The sequence below is a fragment of the Eurytemora carolleeae genome, unplaced genomic scaffold (genome assembly GCF_000591075.1).
Source record: "Eurytemora carolleeae unplaced genomic scaffold, Eaff_2.0 scaffold260, whole genome shotgun sequence".
Taxonomy (NCBI): domain Eukaryota; kingdom Metazoa; phylum Arthropoda; class Copepoda; order Calanoida; family Temoridae; genus Eurytemora; species Eurytemora carolleeae.
In genome coordinates, this window is record NW_019396613.1 from 82,698 (window position 1) to 106,463 (window position 23,766).

The window sequence follows — 23,766 nt, forward strand, 5'->3', positions numbered from 1 at the left end:
ATCTAGCACTGTACACTGTACAGCCGTTACTGTATTACAAATCTAGCACCGTACACTGTACAGCCGTTTCTGTATTACAAATCTAGCACTGTACACTTTACAGCCGTTACTGTATTACAATTCTAGCACCGTACACTGCACAGCAATTACTGCATCACAGATCTAGCACTGTACACTGTACAGTCCTCACTGTTTTACAAATCTAGCACTGTACACTGTATAGCCGTTACTATATTACAAGTAAAGCTTTGTACAGTGTACAGTCGCTACTGTATTAGAAGTCTAGTACTGTACACTTTACAGTCCTCACTGTATTACAAGTCTAACAGTGCAAATAATGTTCTATTTTCCTTTTTAAATTTCTTAATTGACAATGCATTTAAAAATATTTAACGTCAACTTTTATATTAAATGTCAACTTTAACTTGAAGTAAAAAGATATAAATTTAACAATGCAGTTAAGCTTGGTATCTTGGATATTATTTCAATGTAAGTATTCAGGCCTAAAATTTGGAGGATTTTCAATAACGGAGACGACATTTTCATATTTTCCAAAAAATGTTCGAAAATCCAGCTTCAGTCGTAAAATTTAAAAAAATAGTATGGTTTGTCAACAACATTCTAATAACCTGAATCAAATTCTAAATTATGGATTGTAATTTGTAATATTTCAAGGATAATCATAAAAATTAATTGAATGAATTATTTACGCTTTAAATAGAATAATGCAATGAAATGAATTTACCACGCGTTAACACAGATCACATTCGGTCTTTCAGAGAACGAACGGGATATCCTGTTAACGATGCCATCGTTCCAAAATTTTAACATTTTATAAAACATGTTCTGGAAAATATTGAAAAGGCGTCAGTTCCGTCAGTAATTGGTTGAATAAAAGATCTGTAATTATTAACGTTAACAATCAGGAACAGCAATCAACTGTAATTTGACGATCAACTATCTTTAACGGTCAACTAGCGTTAACGATCAACCATCATCAACATAAAATTCTCATTAACGAACATTAAAAGAAAAAACGGAAGGAAATGGAACAACTTGGAAAAGAACGCTAATTTTATCTAAAGGGACCATTTTTCCCTTCTACCATGTTAGTTTTCAACGTACGAAATAACTGAAATTTATACATAGATATTCCTAAATACATTTTTTTTAACCTTTTAATGAATTTTCTCATTATGTTCTTCTTTGTGTTATATATATTTTCATATGTTTATACATATTTATGAATATTGATATATAATATATACAATATACAGGCACAGGGTATCCCACGAAACATGACAGTAGCAAGATGATTTGAAAGTTGTCTCAGATCTTTGAATTTATTTGTGACATTCAGTCGTCAATCTACTTCACATGAATGATTCTTGAAACAATAACCACAAAACTCTCTTATTCCTGGATTCTCTAAATTGTGGTCTGACTTTTTTGTGCTTTCAATATTAACCGAGATATTAAAGATATCGTTTAGATTCCAATATTGTTAATTGAAACAAAAATTATCGAAATCTGAACGTTTTGGAAATGCCAGGACTAGAGGTATTAAGTGATGTTAACTCTAGAATTTACTTCTAAAATAAGGTTGGCAAATGAATGCAGCAAATAATATAAAATATCTAAGACGACTTTTAAGTCTTGTTTCGTGGGACACCCTGTATAATATATATATATATATATATATCTATATTCTTGCAACCTCGACATTTTTAATTTTTAGAAACTTTTTGAAATACATTTTTGAAATACATTTTTGAAATACATTTTTGCAGCTTTGTCAGAAACTTTTTCCTTTGTTATACAATTTTTTAAACTTTTCTGTTTAGGATGAATATTATTCTAGAAAACCACATTAATTTTGAAGACAGCTTTTTATGGCGAAAATATTTATTCAGGAATTTTATTTTATTTAAGAAATACTAAATCTTTTCCTCGAGTTGGAGATACTGTTTAGGATTTACTGAAACTTTTATTTATACCTCAAACAAAAATAAATATGACTTTTGTTGAGTCTTAAAGAGGTTAACCATATTTTTTACAATTAGGGAATTTTTTTCATATTTTTTATACTGTGGTTATAAGAAGAAAAAGAAAGGAAAACTGACCCCTTTTATTGTACAAAGCTTTTATTCTGAAAAGTCTTTTTTTCAGAGGCCTTAGCCTTAGTCTTACATCAGAATAATGAGACTTAAAAAATTTTAAATGCGTAAAGGCGTCAAAATCCCCTAAACACCCTTTTTCCAAATTCTTATTGTGGTATTTGATAAAACAAATAGTTCAGAGCGATTAAATAGCAGATTTCTATATTATGATTTTCTACAAGCTGGTTCAGTCAGACTTAAAGGGAAAGTAAATGTAATTTAAAGTCCCCTTCCGTGCAAATATGACATTGGTACCCTGAAAGCCTCTTTTTACTCGATTATGAATTAGGTATCAATGTTTAAAATTTTGGGATGTGTAGGAGGAGTAGGAGCTTTCCTTAAAGAAAAGGACGGAGTATGTTATACCAAGGGCAAGAAAGGATCCTAGGGTGATGGGGAGCTTGTTGCTCCACTGAAACATGCTTAATGGAGACGGCCATGATGAAGATTCTATCATCTATGACCACAGTAAATGATAATAGAATCAGGAGTGGATGTGAACCCAACCCAAGGGTTCCCATTTTGTATATAGTACTGTACGGTGTATTGCTCCCAAGCAGAGAAATAAAGCCAAACAATCCAATCCAAGAATAAAGCCAAACAATCAAAACCCAAGCCCAAGAGGATATTGAATTCTTAGTATGTTTGCAGCCTGAGTATATAACAGCCTAGACCCGCAAGGGTATCAAACCCTTTCTTATCTGTTAGATATCAAGTAGGCACCATTAAAGAGCAGAGCTAGGGGAGGATTGATCCTGGAGAAAGGAGTGAAATGGCATTTGTCTAGCCAGAGAAGAAAGCAGTATCATCAGCCATTCTATATCCCAAGACCATGGGGAAGTTATCACAAAGCATCTAATCAGAAGGGTCGAATAGAAATATATTTGCCCCAGGCGACTGTTGTGTGTATTTAGATCAACTTTAGCTGTTCCAACACTCATCAATTTATATCGTTAAAATGCAAATATAGTTTTGTGTACAACCATGCTTCATTATTCCACTCAATCTTGGCTTTTTATTACTAAGATCTTTTCAAGTCTATCTTATTTTTCATGATTTCTCAACAAAAGTTATTTGCATGTTGCGGGGAAAGATATGAAATTATTTTTTATCTTGAGAACAACTTCCAAAAATCCATTTTTGACCTGGATGCAGGGTTTAAGGGTGCAGTTGTGAATCTGGCATAGCTATATTTACATAAAAGCCCCTTAAATTACTTTTACAGTCACGTTGACTTATGAAAACAGAAAAGATTTGTGAAATAAAAAAAATAAAATATGAATAATGAATACTAATGATTCTATGTTTATTTGAGAGGAAAAAACGATATCAGAATGAGGAACACCAAGAATAATCTTAATATATACTTTGCTTGTCTGGGTGTCTGTTTGTTTGTTTGTAACCGATAAACACCAAAACGGCTGAACCCAGGGAAAGGTTTGTGAAACATAAAAAATGGGAAAAAGTTCCCGGAAAATAGTTTGAGTTATTTTTTTGAAAATGCGCCAATTCAAAAAGAAAAATCCGCCAAATTTTGAAAAGGATTTAAAATGGCCGACTTTCAGAGGAACAGCAAGCACCCTAAAATCCTAACATTATGAAATAACATAGAATATCAATGTTTCTAGAACTTTCTTTGTCTAAGTGATCATGATATTTTCTCATTCTTCTCATCAGTATTAGATGGTTCAGCATATTAGAAACACGAAATCTTTAAAATATATTTCAAAATATATTTGTACCTAAGCTCATTGAAAAGAATAATCAATCTGTTTTATTTTCAAAATTGTTTTAAAAGATGTCTGTCCCAATTCAGCGTAAACTGCGAAAGTTTTTATTCACTGATCCAGCGAGCCATTATTTTTATGAATCAATTTTATGCATCATTCATTTCATACTTATTGCATTTTGTTCCTCCAGACATTATTTTGAAACCACAATGTGCTTTTTTCTAGCTTTAGTTTGGCCCTATCACGATTGGAGTGTGGGGGGAGGGGGTTGTTGAAATAAAACAATGTGGATGTATGTGGTAGGGTCCAGGACGGATAAACGGCTGGACGGCTGGTCAGTGTTAAAAAAATCAAAAACAGTTGATTAGGTTTTTCTCAACTAAGATACAGATCTAAAAATGTAAGCAATAACATTGATCTCATTTTAACATTTGTTAAAAGTAAAAATAAGAGTTTTTCAACACTTTTCCAACGTACTTTTTGAATTTACCTATAGTACCCTTAACATTTAAACTAGAGAAATAATTTTTTTAATGAGGTGACCTTGAAAAGCTAGACCAGAAACATGTATGTAGAAAATGCATGATCAGTACCAATCCAGGTATAACCTTCTCTATCCTGAGGTATCTGTCTTACAAGATAAAATCCCAAACTATAGGTCGCTCAATAATATTTTAGTCAATATCAAACTGGATACAACTCTATCAGTATTCTCAGGTATCTATCTGTCTTACAAGATACAACTCAATCCCAAACTACAGGTTGCTCAATAATACTTTAGTCAATATCAAACCGGATAGTATTTCCTAGCCTATATCTTTCAAGAAATACCTCAGGTCCCTCTCGTTTCGCTACATGAGGCATATAATTACTCTAACACTGTAATCAAAGCGGAGTATTAATCCGTCAACTAGCGTATATTTTGAGTTACATTAATGAACGTGATTACAAGTTTGACGTAGTTATTTATAAGACGTAGTTAGGTTACAATGTACAACGTAATTTATCTAAGTGTGCTACTGTTCAGGTTTATAAATATGGGATTTGCTACAATATTTATTACATGTATCATGCTAGCTCTAAGGCTAAAATCATTGTGGTAGGTGGAAAACACCCCCCCCTTGTCTTTATTAGACAAGAATAGCCCAATTCGCCCGATCGGGATAGGGTTAAATGCGGATATTCTTGCAAGAAAGCATACACACTTCGGATTATTGTGTGCAATCACATTAATCCATGCATGTTTCATTTATTGAAAAATTGATTTTGTATTTTAACTTTTCTTTAAAATGAAATATTTTCTTGTAAGCATTCTTAAACTAGTGTTTGTGTGTGGATGAAAATGCTACTGCTGGTGGTAGTTGCACTACTCATACCTGTAGTTCATTGTTGGATATCATCAGATAACTGGACTTATCACGGGTTAGTTTAGGAACTATATTTTAAAATTTTTGATTTTATTAAATAAACAAGCTTGGGAAGCCATCATTGCACAGGGTAGTCATGGTTAGGCCCACCGTTTACCCGCGACTTGTAAAAACAATTTTAGTTTTAGAATCTTAAAACCAAGTTAGAAACATTTCCGAAGGTCAAATGAGTTCCCCAATCAAAATTTTACGCAAATCAGTTTAGTGGTTCCTGAGTTATGATCAAACAAACAAGCAAACAGTCAGATTAGAACTTTATATAGATATACTAGCTTGGGAACCCAGCTCTACCAAGGAAAGTCATAGTTAGTCCTATCGTTTACCCACCCCTTGTATATTACAATTTTAGCTATTTTTCCCTTTAAAAGTAAACTTTAAATATCAAAACCAAGATAAAAACATTTTTCAGGTCTCCCGAGTTCCCCAATCAAAATTTCAGGCAAATCAGTCCAGGGGTTTTAAGAATTAAGTTTTTAACGCAAACTTAAATTTTATTAATCCTATATCTTTGCAACTTAATGATTTAAACCCAAAGAGAATAGAATATATATCATATCAAATGATGTTTTTTATTCACCTAATTCATTATAAAGTTTATTTAACAGCTTTAAAAAATTCGAAATTGAAGTGTATAGTCTAGGGAACATACTGTATTAATGTACTCTACTGCATATAATTTGTGAACATTTACATGATTTCTACACTTTGAACTCCCTTTCAGGCTGAAAGGGACTGAAAAAATTCATACCGAGAGATTCAATAAATTCCCCTCTAATATGTATTCTATTCTCTATGTATAAGCTAAATATCTGTTTCTTAAATTCTATTATTCCAATAAAATTGGAATTAAGCGACGAATTCTAAATTATCTTTGTTAAAGGGAGTATTCGCGAAAAATGAAAGGGGTATAAGCTTAATGCGATAAAAAAGCGCTTTTGATCGCTATTAATCTTACTTCTATCTGCTCCGTCTATAAGGAGAAAATTGTTAAAGACGTCTCATACAGACGAAAGTAGCGCCCATACAAATTCAGAAAATTGCAACATACAACTTAGACCGTAAAAAATCAATTTAATTTCAAACAAATCATTCAGATATTACAACCTATAGTCATCGATTATCTTTCGCCACATTTGTATATAGTTTATATTTTATAATATTTTTTAATTAATTTGTTATGAATTTGATCCTTTCTCTTGTTGCTTGCGCAATTATCTAAGAATGACGCGCACCACTCACATTTTTTGAAATCCGTTAAAACTTTTTCTAAAAAAACAAAATATCATAAAATATGAACTATATACAAATGTGGCAAAAGATAATACAAAATATTTTTCAAATTGAATTAGGAGTTCAACTAATTCCTTTATAGTAATTATATAAAAGGGAACTGCTGGGAGCTGAGAGCTGGCCTGGTATTTGTCAAAATGGAGTTAATCAGAGTCCTATTTCTTTACCCAGGTAATAGTGGTAGATAATATCAGTTTACCTATTTCCTTACCCAGGTACTAGTAGTAGATAATAGCAGTTTACCTATTTCTTTACCCAGGTACTAGTGGTAGATAATACCAGTTTACCTATTTCTTTACCCAGGTACTAGTGGTAGATAATAGCAGTTTACCTATTTCTTTACCCAGGTACTATAGGTAGATAAACCAGTTTACCTTTTTCTTTACCCAGGTACTAGTAGTAGATAATAGCAGTTTACCTATTTCTTTACCCAGGTACTAGTAGTTGATAATAGCAGTTTACCTATTTCTTTACCCAGGTACTAGTAGTAGATAATAGCAGTTTACCTATTTCTTTACCCAGGTACTAGTAGTAGATAATAGCAGTTTACCTATTTCCTTACCAGGTACTAGTGGTAGATGATAGCAGTTTACCTATTTATTTACCCAGGTACTAGTAGTAGATAATAGGAGTTTACCTATTTCTTTACCCAGGTACTAGTGGTAGATAATAGCAGTTTACCTATTTCTTTACCCAGGTACTAGTGGTAGATAATAACAGTTTACCTATTTCTTTACCCAGGTACTAGTGGTAGATAATAACAGTTTACTTATTTCATTACCCTGTATTAGTGGTAGATAATAACAGTTTACCTATTTCTTTACCCAGGTACTAGTGGTAGATGATAGCAGTTTACCTATTTCTTTACCCAGGTACTAGTGGTAGAAAATAACAGTTTACCTATATCTTTACCAGGTACTATAGGTAGATAAACCAGTTTACCTTTTTCTTTAGCCAGGTACTATAGGTAAGTAATAACAGTTTACCTATTTCTTACCAGGTACTAGTGGTAGATAATAACAGTTTACTTATTTCATTACCCAGGTACTAGTGGTAGATAATAACAGCTTACCTATTTCATTAACCAGGTACTAGTGGTAGATAATAGCAGTTTACTTATTTCATTACCCAGGTACTAGTAGTAGATAATAGCAGTTTACTTATTTCTTTACCCAGGTACTAGTGGTAGATAATAACAGTTTACTTATTTCATTACCCTGTATTAGGTTTCATATCTCTCCCGGCAGCATTGTTAGAAAACTAAAGTTGGGAATTTTCATGAGAAAATTTAGCGCATTAATATGTAAGCAATCTAGATCCGAGATACTTTAATGATAACTATACTCAAAGTCTAATTAGAATCTAACTGACTCTACCTCTAGCCAAAACTCAAGGCTCTCTATCCTTAGCCAAAACTCAAGGCTATGTATACGTCCGTATTAAACGACAAATCGTATTGAACTAATTTATTTTATATACAGGTGAACGAAACTGACCGGGCTAGCCCGGCAGGTTCAACATACATATACAGATAATTAAGATATATATTAATAGCATGGATAACATAGATTGCATTACACATTGATAAAGAATATATTACAAATAGAAAAAAATAGTTAGATTTATATCATTGTAAAAGTTAAAAAGTTATGGCAAAAGTATTTATGGCAAGTGTAACTTATGGCAAATGTTACTTATGGCAAAATTATTTATGGGAAGTGTTATTATGGCAAGTTTAATTATGGCAAATGTAGTTATGACAAAAGAATTATGGCACATGTAACTGAGCCCTCTATAACTAGAAGGCCATTGAATGATGTCCACAGTTTTTTTAACTGTTCTGTTCTTTTTCAGGAAGACTGCTCCCTTTGTCAAGTTTGGTAATATAACATTCCATTATTATCATACAGCAATGGAGAACATAACTATTCAGAACAACGGGAGAACCATTCAGGTATTAGGAACATATGGCAATATACCAGAGTTGAAAACTAAACTCTAGTTATTCTAACAAATGTATAAACTACTCAGCATAAGATAAAATCGCACCCTGACCTCTAATAGATCTCCTTAAATATATTTGATTGAAATATTTTGTTATAAACTTATCATTATTGAAATTAGGTGAAAATGTAATCAAAACAGCCAAGAGCTATTTTCCACCTAATTACTTTATACTTGTACTCTTAATAATCATCAATTTGTAATTGTAAACTCGTTCTGTACACAGATACATGTTTTTTAGCAATACACTTGATCTATCTAAAACTTTAGAATTGGATACACTTAATCCAGATCACTTAATCTGAATTCACTGCGGAAAGTTTTGATTTACTTGTTAAAATTCTCTTTTTGGATATTTCTAATGGATTCCGACCAACGAGAGTGGGAGTGAATAATCAAACTGTTCTCCCATTGGTTGCATCCAAACTTTCCCGGCTTCTAATTGACTATTTGGGTTTTGACACGACATTTTGAATGGTTGAATTCTAGGCACTTAAAAAGAGGAGATCTAACATTGATCTCGATAGCCAAAGTTTTAAAGTTGTCAGCTCCGTCTAACTTATATATTTGTAAAACTGGAAAAAATGTAGATTTCACTTTTTTTTTTAGATCAATATGGATCCATGGAGGGCTGAGGTGAATCCATATCTGACTGGAGGAGGCCTGACAGGGGAGTATGTCATCCATACAATACATATACATTGGGGGATTGGTAGGTTGTAAGTTTATAAACTATTGGCTGTATCCTTGAACAATGCTTTTTAAACTTTTCGTTTCAAGAAATGCTGCCTGATTCACAATTGTACCATTTAAGCCTTTGAAGCAATTAAGATATGCTGTTTTATGAAAATGGTTGCCATGTTGCCCAGGAACGTAGCCCTAAAAGCAATTGCCATAATTTAACACTTAACTTTATGTACTGTTTAAGCGACTATATGGCATAAAAAAAAAGAAAAACATTTTAACTTTTCAAGATGAAAAATCGACGATATCTTAATTCATAAAAAAGGTCCAATATCTCGGAATGTATCTATAGATTAAACTTGAACTAATTATTCTGTTTTGTACTTGTCAGGGCTGAATGATGGAAGTGAACATTATATTAGGAAACTAGTGTGTATTCAGGGTTTTAAATATATTTTAGGATTTGCATGCTTTGTTTCCTTTGTATTTTTTCTTTCAACTGTGAATATTTTCAATTTAAGATTTGGCAGATTTTTCTTTATTTATTGGTAGATTTAAAATAGTTGTCTAAATTGTAGTTTTTTTGAAGAATTTTTTTAAATTTTAATTGCATTAAAATTTTGGTTCAGTTAAAGTGCCGAGAGGATTTCAAGGCAGCTAGGACAAGTTAGGACACATTTCTTTGGATTTATAAAAAACAGCTCAACAAGCCATTCATTTAAAATATAGTTCCATGTTTAAAAATTTTATTTATCCTGGAAAATATAATCCTTAATATATCTCGGTACATATACATTGTACACATGTGTATGAATATAGTACAACAGCGTACAGTGGAGAAATACAATTCTTTCATTACAATAGAAGATTCAGAAGTTGGGAGGAAGCTTTAGGAAAACAGGTAATCAACAATAGAGTTATTATATATAGAGTATAGGTGTACTTGAGTACAAGGAGAACCAGGTAGATGTAGATTTTAGAACAGGTAAACAACAATAGAGTTATAATATATAGAGTATAGGTGTACTTGAGTACAAGGAGAACCAGGTACATGTAGATTTTAAAACAGGTAAACAACAATATATAGAGTTATAATATATAGAGTATATGTGTATTTGACTACTAGCAGAATCTGGTATATGTAGATTTTAAAACAGGTAAACAACAATAGAGTTATAATATTTAGAGTATATGCAGTGTACTTGAGTACTAGTAGAATCTGGTAGATGTAGTACATAGTAGTAAACAACATACTAGGAAACAACATATTAGTAAACAATATAGTAGTAGACAGCATACTAGTAAACAACTAGTACAACTGTACATTATTTAGGAGAACAGGTAAACAACTAGTAAAGGGAGTGTACATTATTTAGGAAGACAGGTAAACAACTAGTAAAGGGATTGTACATTATTTAGGAAGACAGGTAAACAACTAGTAAAGGAATTGTACATTATTTAGGAAGACAGGTAAACAACTAGTAAAGGGAGTGTACATTATTTAGGAAGACAGGTAAACAATTAAACCCGAAAATTCCCGCATTCAATCTTGCGATATTTCAATGCATGAAAATGATTTAATTTGACGATTTAAATTAATAAATCTTTTCTCGTCACCTGGAATTAATAGATACATCGTATACTTATCTAATACGAAATATATTTGTTATTTTTCGAAACACAGTTTTGAAGAAATTGAAATTACGAAACAGCTGATGTTGTATAATATCTTACTGTTTTTGAAAGAATTCTCATGAATTGTCTTGTTTTAGGATGGAATAGTAGCACTTAGTGTTCTCATTTCTGCTACTAATGTTTTAGGAAGGAATAGTAGCACTTAGTGTTCTAATTTCTGCTACTAATGTTTTAGGATGGAATAGTAGCACTTAGTGTTCTAATTTCTGCTACTAATGATAACAATGAAAATAAAGAACTAAGAAAGTTCATAGTAAGTATTTCTAAATCAAAATGGTTGATTCGAAGTTTTTAATAGAAAGGAACTGAGTTTTTGCCACAAACTCAAATATTCGCCCACATATATCTTTACAATCTCATATATGGTGTAAACCTTTGATATTTCAAACTTAGAATATTTCATCTAACAGAATTCATATATTGAAATAAAGGTTTAGGACATCGGATCGCAAAGATATAGGAATTAAATAATTAGAATTTGTGACAAAAACTCATTTCCTTTATTAATATAATATAATATTAAATATAGAGATATATTTCTTGTTTTGATAAGGACAATTTTTCAGAGAACATGTTTCATTTTTCTCGAAAATATGTTTTTCTATATATTTATGTTTACAAATATTATTAGATATACAATTATTTAGTATACTGTACATCCTCTTGAAAAAAATAATATTTCTGAGCGAAGGAAGATCTATTTATATACAGAGCTGGAGTTGTTTTTATATTTTTCTTTCACTATATATGTTTAAATAAACGTATTTCAGATATTAAAATTATAAACTTCAATCAATTAAATTAAACTATTTATTGGGGCCACAACATTATTTATATTAATATACTGTAAACCCACCAAGGATGTAGAACCATAGCCTAGTTCATTCAACCCAAGTTTGAGAACTGGACAAACAAATAATATTGATTGTATTTAACCCGTTACTACTGGAGCTGGTATCAACGGCCAGAGGAAATTTCCAGGGTAGCAAGGTTCAAATCCTGGGAATCCTTATCGGGGGAACACGGATAACGGTGCTTTCGTCGGAAGAGAAAGCAATCTGAACGTCCATTTTGTCCCCGAGAAAAGGGTCAGTCTTGATGAAGGATCTGAAGAGAGCGGTCGATCACAGCTCCAGTAGCTCCGAGAGGAGAATTAGCTCCATCTATGATTCCAGGATTAACTTCGGTTGATCCTCAGTTTGTATTTTAATAATAATGTAAAATAAATGTCCGTGCAAAGTTAGTGCTTTAATCGATTCCATCTGGCTTGTTATATTGAGTTTCTCTTTGTAAAGTTGCCTTTATTGAGTTCTTTATACATGAGTTTCTATTAAGTTTATAATACAATTAAGAAAAAATAAAAAAAATTACAATTTCTTTTGTAATATTTTGGAATATTGTAATATTTTGGAATATACATGATAGCCTAGAAGATGTTTTCTGCCAAAACTTTCGGTGTACGATTTTTTTTGTACTGCAGTGTACTGTCTTTGGGCTCTAATGTAAACATAAGAGTAGGGGTGTCTGGTGTCACATTTTTCAAATAAAAAATCAATGAAATATTCTGGTCATAGGAAATTATAACGTAAATTATCAAAATTATCAAAATAAAAAAAGCTTTAAGTTATTCAATTGTAATGTTTTACTGAGGTTATAGAGAGACTTTTGCATTTTTTCTATAACCCAACAACAATGAGACCCAATAAACATACAAATTGGATCACAACGTCTTTTCTGTTGAAAGTCTTATAAAAGCCTCATTAATCACAAGAACAGAAATAAACCATCAGACTTTCATGATGTCTATATTATGCTCGTTTTTGGGTAAGGAATGGTTAATTACTTAATAAAGCATCGATGAAAATTCTTTTTTTTAGGCTTCACTTTACTATTTAATTGATATAAACGCCTACCAACGTATAGTCATACTATACTGAAGAAAATAAAACAATAAATGCATTATATTTCGCCAAATTTATTAAAAAAAATGAACTGAGATTTTTGCTTAAAATTGGTTTTGTGTTTTTCCTTGAGTTGAGAGTTCAAAACTCTTATACATTGAAAAAAGGGTATTTTAAAAAAAAGGTCCACTTCGAGTCAGGTCTGGTCTATCTCTAGAAGTTATCTCCGTATTTCTCTCCATAGGATCTGGTTGCCTACGTATATTCTCAACATGTAACTTCTTCATATAATGGTGAATACTTTCCACAAGCTCCTTGCTTGGGAAATACAGTGATCTCTTAAGCTTAATCCAGCTACTGGTTGTGGATTCAAATATAAAATGAATGTAAGAGGAAAGTGTATTCAAATATATAATGAATGTAAGAGAAAAATGTATTCAAATATATAATGAATGTAAGAGGAAAGTGTATTCAAATATATAATGAATGTAAGAGGAAAGTGTATTCAAATATATAATAAATGTAAGAGGAAAGTGTATTCAAATATATAATAAATGTAAGAGGAAAGTGTATTCAAATATATAATGAATGTAAGAGGAAAGTGTATTCAAATATATAATGAATGTAAGAGGAAAGTGTATTTAAATATATAATGAATGTAAGAGACAAATGTACTCAAATGTATAATGAATTATAATAGGACTAAAAAGAAAAAAGCTCAAATAAAAAAGCTTAAATTAGGAGAGAAGAGGAAGAAGTTTTGATCAAAAGGGCATCATAATTATAATTAATAAAAAAGCCCCACAACGATAAAATTTAACAAATAAACGGAGGAAAAAACTTGATTTTGCACAGAAAAATTAGAGATTGAGATGACCAGCATGAACATTTAATAGATAGTCGATAATTTTCTTTTTAAAATCACTTACCCTCCAAACAAATTTGTTCACAGACAGTAATAAAGAGAAGTAAATTCTCCATTGTACCCTCCTCCTCGAATACTAAACGAACACTGATGCCTGCATGTACTGAATTGTACTGCATGTACTGCATGTACTGCATGTACTGCCTGCAAGTACTGAATTGTACTGCATGCACTGCATGTACTGCATGTAATGCAGGGGCAAAACATAATTCATGTACTGCCTGCATGTACTGCCTGCATGGCATTGTACTGCATGTACTGCATGTACTGCTTGTACTGCATGTACGGCATGTACCGCATTTACTGCATGTACTGCATGTACTGCATGTACTGCATGTACTGCATGTACTGCATGTACTCCATGAACTGCATGTACTCCATGTACTGGATGTAATGCAGGGGCAAAACATCATTCATGTACTGCCTGCATGTACTGCATTGTCTTTCATGTAATGCATGTGCTCCGTGTACTGCATTGCACTGCATGTACTGCATGTACATGATTCATGTTTTTGTGGGGAAGAAATTGAGTCTTTGCAATAAATCTAATTTTCCTATCTCCATATCTTTGCAATCCAAAGTCGTAGAGTTTGTACTTTTCCTTAAAATCTGGAGGAAAAAAGATTTGCTTAGATATTCGTTTAAACAAAAGTGTATTGAGGCTGCACTTTAGTTAAATGAAATCTTGAAATTCAATAAAATTATTTGTTTTTCTATATTTAGAATAGTTTACCGTATATTGAAGAACCTGGAACCTACTTCACTGTTAAGAATATTTTTCCTCTGGATATATTTCTTCCTAAACCTCCACTTCGTGATCAATTCTACAGGTTAGGGGGTAGCTTTAATTTCATTAGTTTAGTACAATACATACCAAGGTATTAGAGTACTTCTCTATAATATTATACATACCTAGGTATTCAGGCTCCCTACCGTTCCCACCCTGCACTCAACAGGTCTCATGGACTATAATGAAGAAGGAAAAAAACAAAATTCAACCAGAGATATTAATTCATGTTGTTAGAATACAGTGTAGACATAACTTTAAATAATATGTAGAATTTCATGCCCAATATACATTTTAAATATTTGCCTGAGAAAATATTGAAAAGATATCTTTTTTTTCATTTGAAAATTGATAATTGCTATTTGTGCTTTCTGAGTAAAAGTAAGATCATAATCAGGAATTCAATATTTTTATTTGATTTGGTTTTTAAATTTGTTTTTATCTATCTCTTAAACATCTTAAAGTAGCGTATTAAAGATTTAATATAACTTATTCGTCTACGTAAAGAATATTGAGTGAAGAGTTTATCAAACATTGATTAGATACAGGGTGCCCCATATCGTATTGGATCGTTAATGGCTCAAAATTACAAATTTTTGGGACTTATTAAACACTTAAAGGAAAATGAATTATCATCAAAATGTTTAACGGCTAATAATATAAAAATGTTCATGCAGATAATCTAAAATGATATGGTGCGCTGTGTACATTCTACATTTTTGCACAAATTTAGTTTTCGTAATGAAGGGACTTGAAGTAGCAGTAAAGCAGTTGAAAAAGATGAACAAAGTTGTAGGAGACGGTAATGTAATAGATATATATAACATAGTAAAAATATATATTTGCTTGTACATGAACCAAAGCTACATGCAGCATCCTCAAGTATACACTGCCTGTATTACATAAGCCTAAAGGCATGCATATGTAGCGGAAGGTCCCGAGCGGGCTGATGAATGCTGTACAATCTCAACTGCTTTCCTTAATTTGTACACATTGTTAGTTGTTACTAATATTTGAGTAGTGAAGTGTACAGAGTGTAAACTTCTTATATACTTCTCAAACCCTTAATAATTGAGTAGTGTAGTGTACAGAGTGTATACTTCTTATATACTTCTCAAACCCCTAATATTTGAGTAGTGTGGTGTATATTTGTTATACTTCTCAAACCCCTAATATTTGAGTAGTGTGGTGTATATTTGTTATACTTCTCAAAACCCTAATATTTGAGTAGTGTGGTGTATATTTGTTATATACTACTCAAAACCTTCCTATTTGAGTAGTGTGGTGTATACTTGTTATATACATCTCAAACCCCTAATATTTGAGCAGTGTGGTGTATATTTGTTATATACTTCTCAAACCCCTAATATTTGAGTAGTGTAGTGTATATTTGTTATATACTACTCCAAACCTTCCTATTTGAGTTGTGTGGTGTATATTTGTTATATACTACTCAAAACCTTCCTATTTGAGTAGTGTGGTGTATATTTGTTATATATTACTCAAAACCTTCCTATTTGAGTTGTGTGGTGTATATTTGTTAGATACTACTCAAAACCTTCATATTTGAGTAGTGTGGTGTATATTTGTTATATACTACTCAAAACCTTCATATTTGAGTAGTGTAGTGTATGTATATTTGTTATATACTACTCAAAACCTTCCTATTTGAGTAGTGTAGTGTATATTTGTTTTATACTATTCAAAACCTTCCTATTTGAGTAGTGTGGTGTATATTTGTTATATACTACTCAAAACCTTCCTATTTGAGTAGTGTGGTGTATATTTGTTATATACTATTCAAAACCTTCCTATTTGAGTAGTGTAGTGTATATTTGTTATATACTACTCAAAACCTTCCTATTTGAGTAGTGTGGTGTATATTTGTTATATACTACTCAAAACCTTCATATTTGAGTAGTGTGGTGTATATTTGTTATATACTACTCAAAACCTTCATATTTGAGTAGTTTAGTGCATAACTTTTGAGATTTTTAAAAATGGTTGCTTTGCCTCTAAATCTAAGATCACAAAGAACTTGTTGACTTATTTGAAAATACACATAACATATAAACTAATCATACTTATTTCATAAGTTTATGATGAATATGTTTGATAACTAGAACATAAAGCTTGCGTTTAAAAATACTAAAAATCCAGTTCCGTTTTTGATTAATATTTTCACGGATGCTTCTTATTTGAAGAAGGTGAACATAATGTAAATTATAATTTCAGATTTGAATCCTATGGCAGGAAATTATAGACCGATACAACGACTCAATTCAAGGCATTTAAAAAATATTATTTGTATTTATTTTTTCGAGTTAAAACAAACAAAAGTAAAGTGGGATTTTTGTAAAAAGTTAATATGGTCACAATCTGAATAATTACAGAATAAATTTTATTTAAAATAAATTTTATCATTATCTTTTTTTGAAATATTATGATCTATTTATGTAAATATTCTTATTATTATCATGACAGTTTTTGAAAACATTATTATTATTATCATGACAGTTTTTGAAAAAATTATCATTATTAGTAGGAAGTTTATGAAAATATTATTATAATTTTAAGGACTGTTTATACGAACATTATTTTAATTTTAAGGACTGTTTATAAGAATATTATTAATATAAGCACTGTTTATGAACATATTATTATTATTATCAGGACTGTTATGAAGATATTATTATTATTATTATCAGGATTGTTTATGAAAATATTATTATTATTATCAGGACTGTTATGAAGACATTATTATTATTATTATCAGGACTGTTTATGAAAATATTATTATTATTATTATCAGGAATGTTTATAAAAACATTATTATTATTATTATCAGGATTGTTTATGAAAATATTATTATTATTATTATCAGGATTGTTTATGAAAATATTATTATTATTATAGGACTGTTATGAAAATATTATTATTTATATCAGGACTATTTATGAAAATATTATTATTATTATCAGGACTGTTATGAAAATATAATTATTAATAGGACTGTTTATGAAAATATTATTATTATTATCAGGATTGTTAATGAAAATATTATTATTATTATCAGGATTGTTTATGAAAATATGATTATTAATAGGATTGTTTATGAAAATCTGTGGAACGAAAACTTAGCGCTAACCAGGTAAGATTAAGAATATTTAAAAATACTTAACAAACCTTGATAATCTTTTAATATATTATACCGGTAATGAATTAGGTTTAGAACATATGTGAAAGAAAATTGATTAATGTATTATCAGGACTGTTTATGAATAGATAATATTCCTTTGAGCTATTATTTTTCATATTTTTAAGTTTATATTTTACATAAATTAATTCAAATAACAGATAGGACACTAGATGTCGTCTATTCAAGATGTACGTGTGTTTTGTTCATTATAACCCTGAGGTAGAAGCCCAAAGGATATACGCGAAATCTTGGTAGAGCAGGCTCTCCCTTTGTCTTGTAATTCTACAGAGAGAGAGAGCCTGTTATATGCCGACTACGTATAACTCCTTTGGGCTTCTGCCTCAGGCTTATTGTGAACAAAACACACTGCACACATCTTGAAAAAACGACATCTTGTGTCCTATCAATTCATCTATGATTTTTTAGAATTGAACAGCTGAAAAGTGAAGGATTAGAATTTGAAAATGTTGAATCAGCACAAGCTCTTCTGTTTCTTATTTTATTAAAATATTTATATTAAATACCAGGTTGAAAACCTAGAATAGCTGAAGCTGGACTAATCGATTGAAATGACCTAATCTCATTTGAAGCGATTTCCGATGTTGTTCGATTGGGTCAGATTCACCCTTTATTTGGAGTTTCATGGTTATATGAATAATAATAATCGTTATTTGTTACTAAAATATAGATTATATAATCATTTTAACAAACTAATAAATTTCCTTAACAACTGTTTCTCTATTAATTTTGCTAAATCAATAAATAAATATGTGTAATATTTAAAGTTGCAATCGGGTTGCAAAGTTTTAGGGATTTGAAAATCACTGCTTGCGGCTTTTGAATTTAGTTTCTTTGGTTCTAAGCTCTCTGAAATAACAAAAAAAAATCAATTTCAACTTGCAAACATTTTCCAAATAAGTCAGAATAGATTGTAAACTGTTAGATTGCATCCCTAGGGTTGCAACCTAACCTGGTTTTAGAGTTGAAATATAAATATCAGGGATTCAATAAGGATGCAATAAATATAGAAGGAAATTTTACATTGCCGTGTCTTTCAGGAGATAATGGAGACTTCTCCACTTCTAAACAAAATATAACATTCTAATGTTAATAAAAATCAACCTTTTTTCAGCTTTTAAAAACTGTAAAATCTATTTAGTTTTAACAAACACATACTTTTGAGGTCAATTCAAATCTAATTCATGTTTCGGTGTAGTAAATCCGCAATTTCTCGGCAGAAAAATTCGCAATCAATTTGATTTCGACCCTGGTTTCAGGGTTGCAATTTAAATATCCTAGGGATTCAATGGAAAACATTTTGAATCTGGTATAAACGAACCAGTTTAATATATCCGCGTGATTCTTGGTTCACGGATATAATTTAAGGCTGGTCAGTGGTTTTCTAATTCAAAGGAGACAGCTGTACAGTTTTTATAATTATTATTTTCTTTAACTGTAATGCTGTGGAAGATGACTATCGGCTTCCTTAGATGATTTCCACAACAAGAGAGAATTGACTTCGCGGCTTCGAACATTCTAGAATCTTCTCGAACCATGTGATAGATATATAAAAACTGTATTAAGATTTATCGTGTTATTGATAAAAGTAGATCTAAATATATACTGGTACAGTTATTTGTGTTTCAATAGAGTCCGTCTTCTCGACCTCTATAATTTTATGATTTGGGGTGTATAACAATTAATATGCCAGGGGTGTCAAATAAGTATTTTTAGCTTTTTTTAGCAAAAGATAAACTCTCAAAAGTGTGTGTCCAAAAGAGTCGAATTTCCCAATTTCAGAAAAGTCAATTCATAAAATTGGTTTTAATAAATAAAATGTTTGAACATTTTTTCTTGTAAATTGACAAAGATTTTTTTTGAGGCGGAGAGAAGAGTCAATAGAGTTGAAATGCAGGAAGAGTTAAGAGGCTTAGAGTAGGAAGCTTTAAACATTTAGTTCTTAAACCATCCAATTTATTTTAACTCACACTTAAACCTGGATTTCTTCTAGCTTCATGTTTGTTTTATGTTTCTACACAACCATAATCAGGAACAAAAGCATCCCTTGGCCTCCCACATCCCCCGGGGCCCCTTTTTCCACCCCACTATTATCTTAGACCCTCCTTGGCCCTAAATTTAAGAAAAAACACATTACTAAAAATCCATTATATTGGATGGCAGGTTTTTTCTGACTTTTGAACTACTCGTGATTTTTATCTTTTATCTTGCTAATCTGCCTCTTTTGTATCTCTAATAAGTTTTAGCTTTGCAACCAGAACTTTTTTCAATCTGACTTGTCAAATCCATGTGTCTCTTGATTTCATACGGAATGATGGTTGAATGGTCATTATTTTGACTTTCATTACCATTCTTATCATTATTATAGCTATTTTTATTATTATCATTGCGATAATATCAATATAATGAAGACGACTTTTTTATTTAATATTTATTGTAAACAAGTTTTTTTCGAATCGAAAGTTTACAAGTAATTAAAGAGAAGCTTTATAAATTGACAGATTCTCTTTGCTTCCATGTTTTTGTGTATGAATGCTTTTTAAAAGCTAGATATTAACCAAATTTGAAATCGATAGTCGTCTTCATTGAGTAGAACAAAATTACACCATATATCTATAAGAAACTGGCTAAAACTATTTATTGCAACCAAAATGTCAATTTTAAACTAATAATAAATCAGTTTTTGGTGATTCTTGTTTTCATTTTCGAACATATCCCTATTTTCAAACAATTATCGGATTTTAGCTCATGTCTCGTTTTTTAACATATCCTGGTTTTGAGACAATTACTCGAATTGTAATTAAAAAAAAAATATCATGGCATTGAGAAAACAAAATATTAATCTTATTTTGTTAGATTTAACTAGAAATGCGGGAAATTGATTGCTTAAAATGCAGGAAACTAAATCAACTTTATTCTCTAATTTAACAAATAAAATGTGAAAACCAAGATTCTAGATATAATTTAGGGTTCATAAGATAATTTTCACTTTCAATGATTTATTTTGTAAGTCATGAAAATGAGTTTTGTTTTGAATTGCGGATTATACTCAAAAACGGAAAAATTGGGTTTTATCACAAAAACGCAACAATGATTTAAATTCAGGATATCTTGTCTTGAAAACGGTCAAGAGATTAAATATAAAAATAACTTCTTTTATAATTTTGATTTAAGAAAATAATTAAAGATTCGGGCCGGGATCCTAAAACCCCAGTCTTTCAATGTGTACCCATTTATAAATGGGCCAAGTGTTGGAACTTATATCTCCAGAGCCGGCGATTTAAAAAGTTCAAGAAAATACGACTCGGGTCTAAGCTGTTGTTGAGCCTTATATACGGCTCGGGCTTTTGGATTTAAGTTGCATCTATTTTTCAACAGGATTTAGTTCATAAAACCGGTTTAATGTTGTATTTGGCGGATTTTCCTAGTTGGAATTGGCGCATTCCGGGTTTTGATGAGAATAAGACCCAACATTGAGCCTTATTCTCCACTAAAACCAACCAAGGTCGGTTTTTTTTAATTGGGCCTAACTCCTGAAGTCGAGCCGAAGATCTTGTAGCTGTCAATCAGGTGACAAAGCTGTCGTTAGAGTTGGGTCGAAGATTGGGGTTTAAAGTCGGGTTTAAAGAATTACGACTCGAGCCGAAGCTTTTAAATCGCGGGCTCTGTATTATTATTGCTTTTATTATCATTACTATTATTATCAACATGATCATTGCTTTTATTATTATCATTATTATTAATGCTATTATTATTATCTTATTATTATGGCTATTATTATTATTGCTATTATTATTATCAGTATTATAATTGCTATTTTTATTATGAGTATTATTATTGCTATTATTATTATCAATATTATTATTGCTGTTTTTATTATGAGTATTATTTATTGCAATTATTATTATTAGTATTATTATTGTTATTATTATTATCAATATTATAATTGCTACTTTTATTATCAGTATTATTATTGCTATTATCATTATTACTATTGATATTATTATTATAAGTATTATTTTTGCTATTATTATTATCAGTATTATTATTGCTATTATTAATATCAGTATTAGTATTGCTATTTTTATTATTATTATCAGTATTAGTATTAAAAATTCAGTGATGGTGATGGACTAAACCTCTGTAGAGTAAAAAAGTAGATGTTAGTTCCACATTTATTGAAAATATATTTCATACGGTAAATGCGCACAAACTGCTTGTGAACAAGGGTGGGGCTGTAGGGAGGGAGGGGGGGAGGTGACAGTAGAATGCCAAATGCTATTTTGTACTGTGTACGTATTTATTCAATAAATCTTATTTAATTACCAATTTGTTTTTTTCTGTTCGTGTTTTTATTTAATTAAATTGATATTTGTATTATTAATGTGGAAGTTTTTTCAAATTATTCAAAAATCTGAATAGTTTATCCAGAAATTATGATTCCAGAGCTGCCGCATTTGGCCGCTAGGTGGTGTCTACTCTAAAATAGAGATGGCGCGAAATATGTATCCTGAAATTGTTATATTTTTATCTTTTTCTTAATAATAATGACTTGCATTATTAACAGTTTTAAAAATATTGTTCTGCATTCAGTTTTTCTTATAAAAATAATAAAAAAATGTGTATTTTTTTTAATTTCTGCCGTTTTCAAAATATTCAAAATTTATAATTTATCAAGAAAATCTGCTGTGATTCGCTTTTCCAAAAATTCTTGATTTTTTATTACGTTTTAATATTTACAGTGTATTAGTTTTGCTATAATTATTATCAAAATTATTATTGACATTATAATTATCAATATTATTATTGCTATTAATATTATCAGAATTATCATTTCTATTTTTATCAGTATTATTATTGCTATTATTATTATCAGTATTATTATTGCTATTATTATTATTATCAGTATTATTATTGCTTCGCAACTGGCGTTGCCCTAGTTTATATAAAGATAATACCGTGCTGAACTCCTTCTAACCGAACCATAAGCACCCCGATCATCCTCGCTCTTCCTCATGTTGAATAAAACACAGAGAAAAGGGCTTTAACTTTATTACAGGTTAACAGCTTCAGTCTAATGAACAAAATAACATTTATTTCTCATGGAAAAAGCATTGAGGGTACAAAAACAATTAAAGTATCCCTCAGGCATTAAAAAACCATGAACAGCCCAATATTTATCATACGACTATTTAAACTATTTACAAAGATATTTCTCAAGGATATATATCAAGTATAAGAAATAAAAGATTTATCTTAATATTTTAGAACAATTTCTCGTAAAAATTGAGCAGAATGAAAATAACATTTAAACATTTTCAGCACAAAATATTAGAACACTTTACTGATTCTAACTATACACTAGAAAAAACGTTTTGAATACAGAACGCGTCCATGACACAAAACTGCGCCTGTGCAATAAAATCAAAACATACAACACAAAACAGGTTTCTCTCCGTATTCAACTCTTTCCAGAAACATCTGTACAGACCGCTCTCTTAGTGCAGGGGTGAACAAAATCTCCCCATTGAACACGGGCATTTCATAGACTCAGGGGACGTGACATTTTCTATTTTTATCAGTATTTTTATTGCTATTATTATTATCAGTGTTATTATTGCTATTATTATTATCAGTATTATCATTGCTATTATTATTATCAGTATTAGTATTGCTGTCATTATTATCAGAATTATTATTGCTAATATTATTATCAGTATTATTATTGCTATTATTTTTATTGCTATTATTATCAATTTTATGATTGCTATTCATATGATCAGAATTATTATTGCTATTATTATTATCAGTATTAGTATTGCTGTTATTATTATCAATATCATTATTGCTATTATTATTAGCTGAATTATTATCGCTATTATTATTAGCTGATACCCTGGAAATCGAAACATTTCACAATTTTCAGATTCCAATAAAGAAAGCTTTG

General features: G+C 30.4%; 1 protein-coding gene across 1 annotated transcript; it reads left to right on the plus strand.

Moving 5' to 3' along the window:
• Positions 1-4,203: 4,203 nt before the first annotated feature.
• On the plus strand, positions 4,204-18,533 carry LOC111706294 (putative carbonic anhydrase 5). The gene is made up of 15 exons (XM_023479126.1): positions 4,204-4,289; positions 4,428-4,490; positions 5,213-5,311; positions 6,703-6,777; positions 8,461-8,560; positions 9,220-9,322; positions 9,686-9,716; positions 10,114-10,195; positions 11,165-11,242; positions 14,539-14,645; positions 14,732-14,795; positions 15,350-15,404; positions 16,838-16,889; positions 17,709-17,753; positions 18,228-18,533. The coding sequence occupies exons 2-15, from the start codon at positions 4,468-4,470 to the stop codon at positions 18,319-18,321; spliced, it is 1,008 nt and encodes a 335-aa protein (XP_023334894.1). The 5' UTR covers positions 4,204-4,289; positions 4,428-4,467; the 3' UTR covers positions 18,322-18,533.
• The last annotated feature ends 5,233 nt before the right edge of the window (positions 18,534-23,766 follow it).

Coding starts and splice junctions, on each gene's coding strand:
- LOC111706294 (XM_023479126.1), top strand. CDS start 4,468: ATGCATGATCAGTACCAATCCAG. Junction 6,778..8,460: donor AGTCCTATTTCTTTACCCAG/GTAATAGTGGTA, acceptor GTTCTTTTTCAG/GAAGACTGCTCCCTTTGTCA. Junction 16,890..17,708: donor ATACAACGACTCAATTCAAG/GCATTTAAAAAA, acceptor GATTATTAATAG/GATTGTTTATGAAAATCTGT.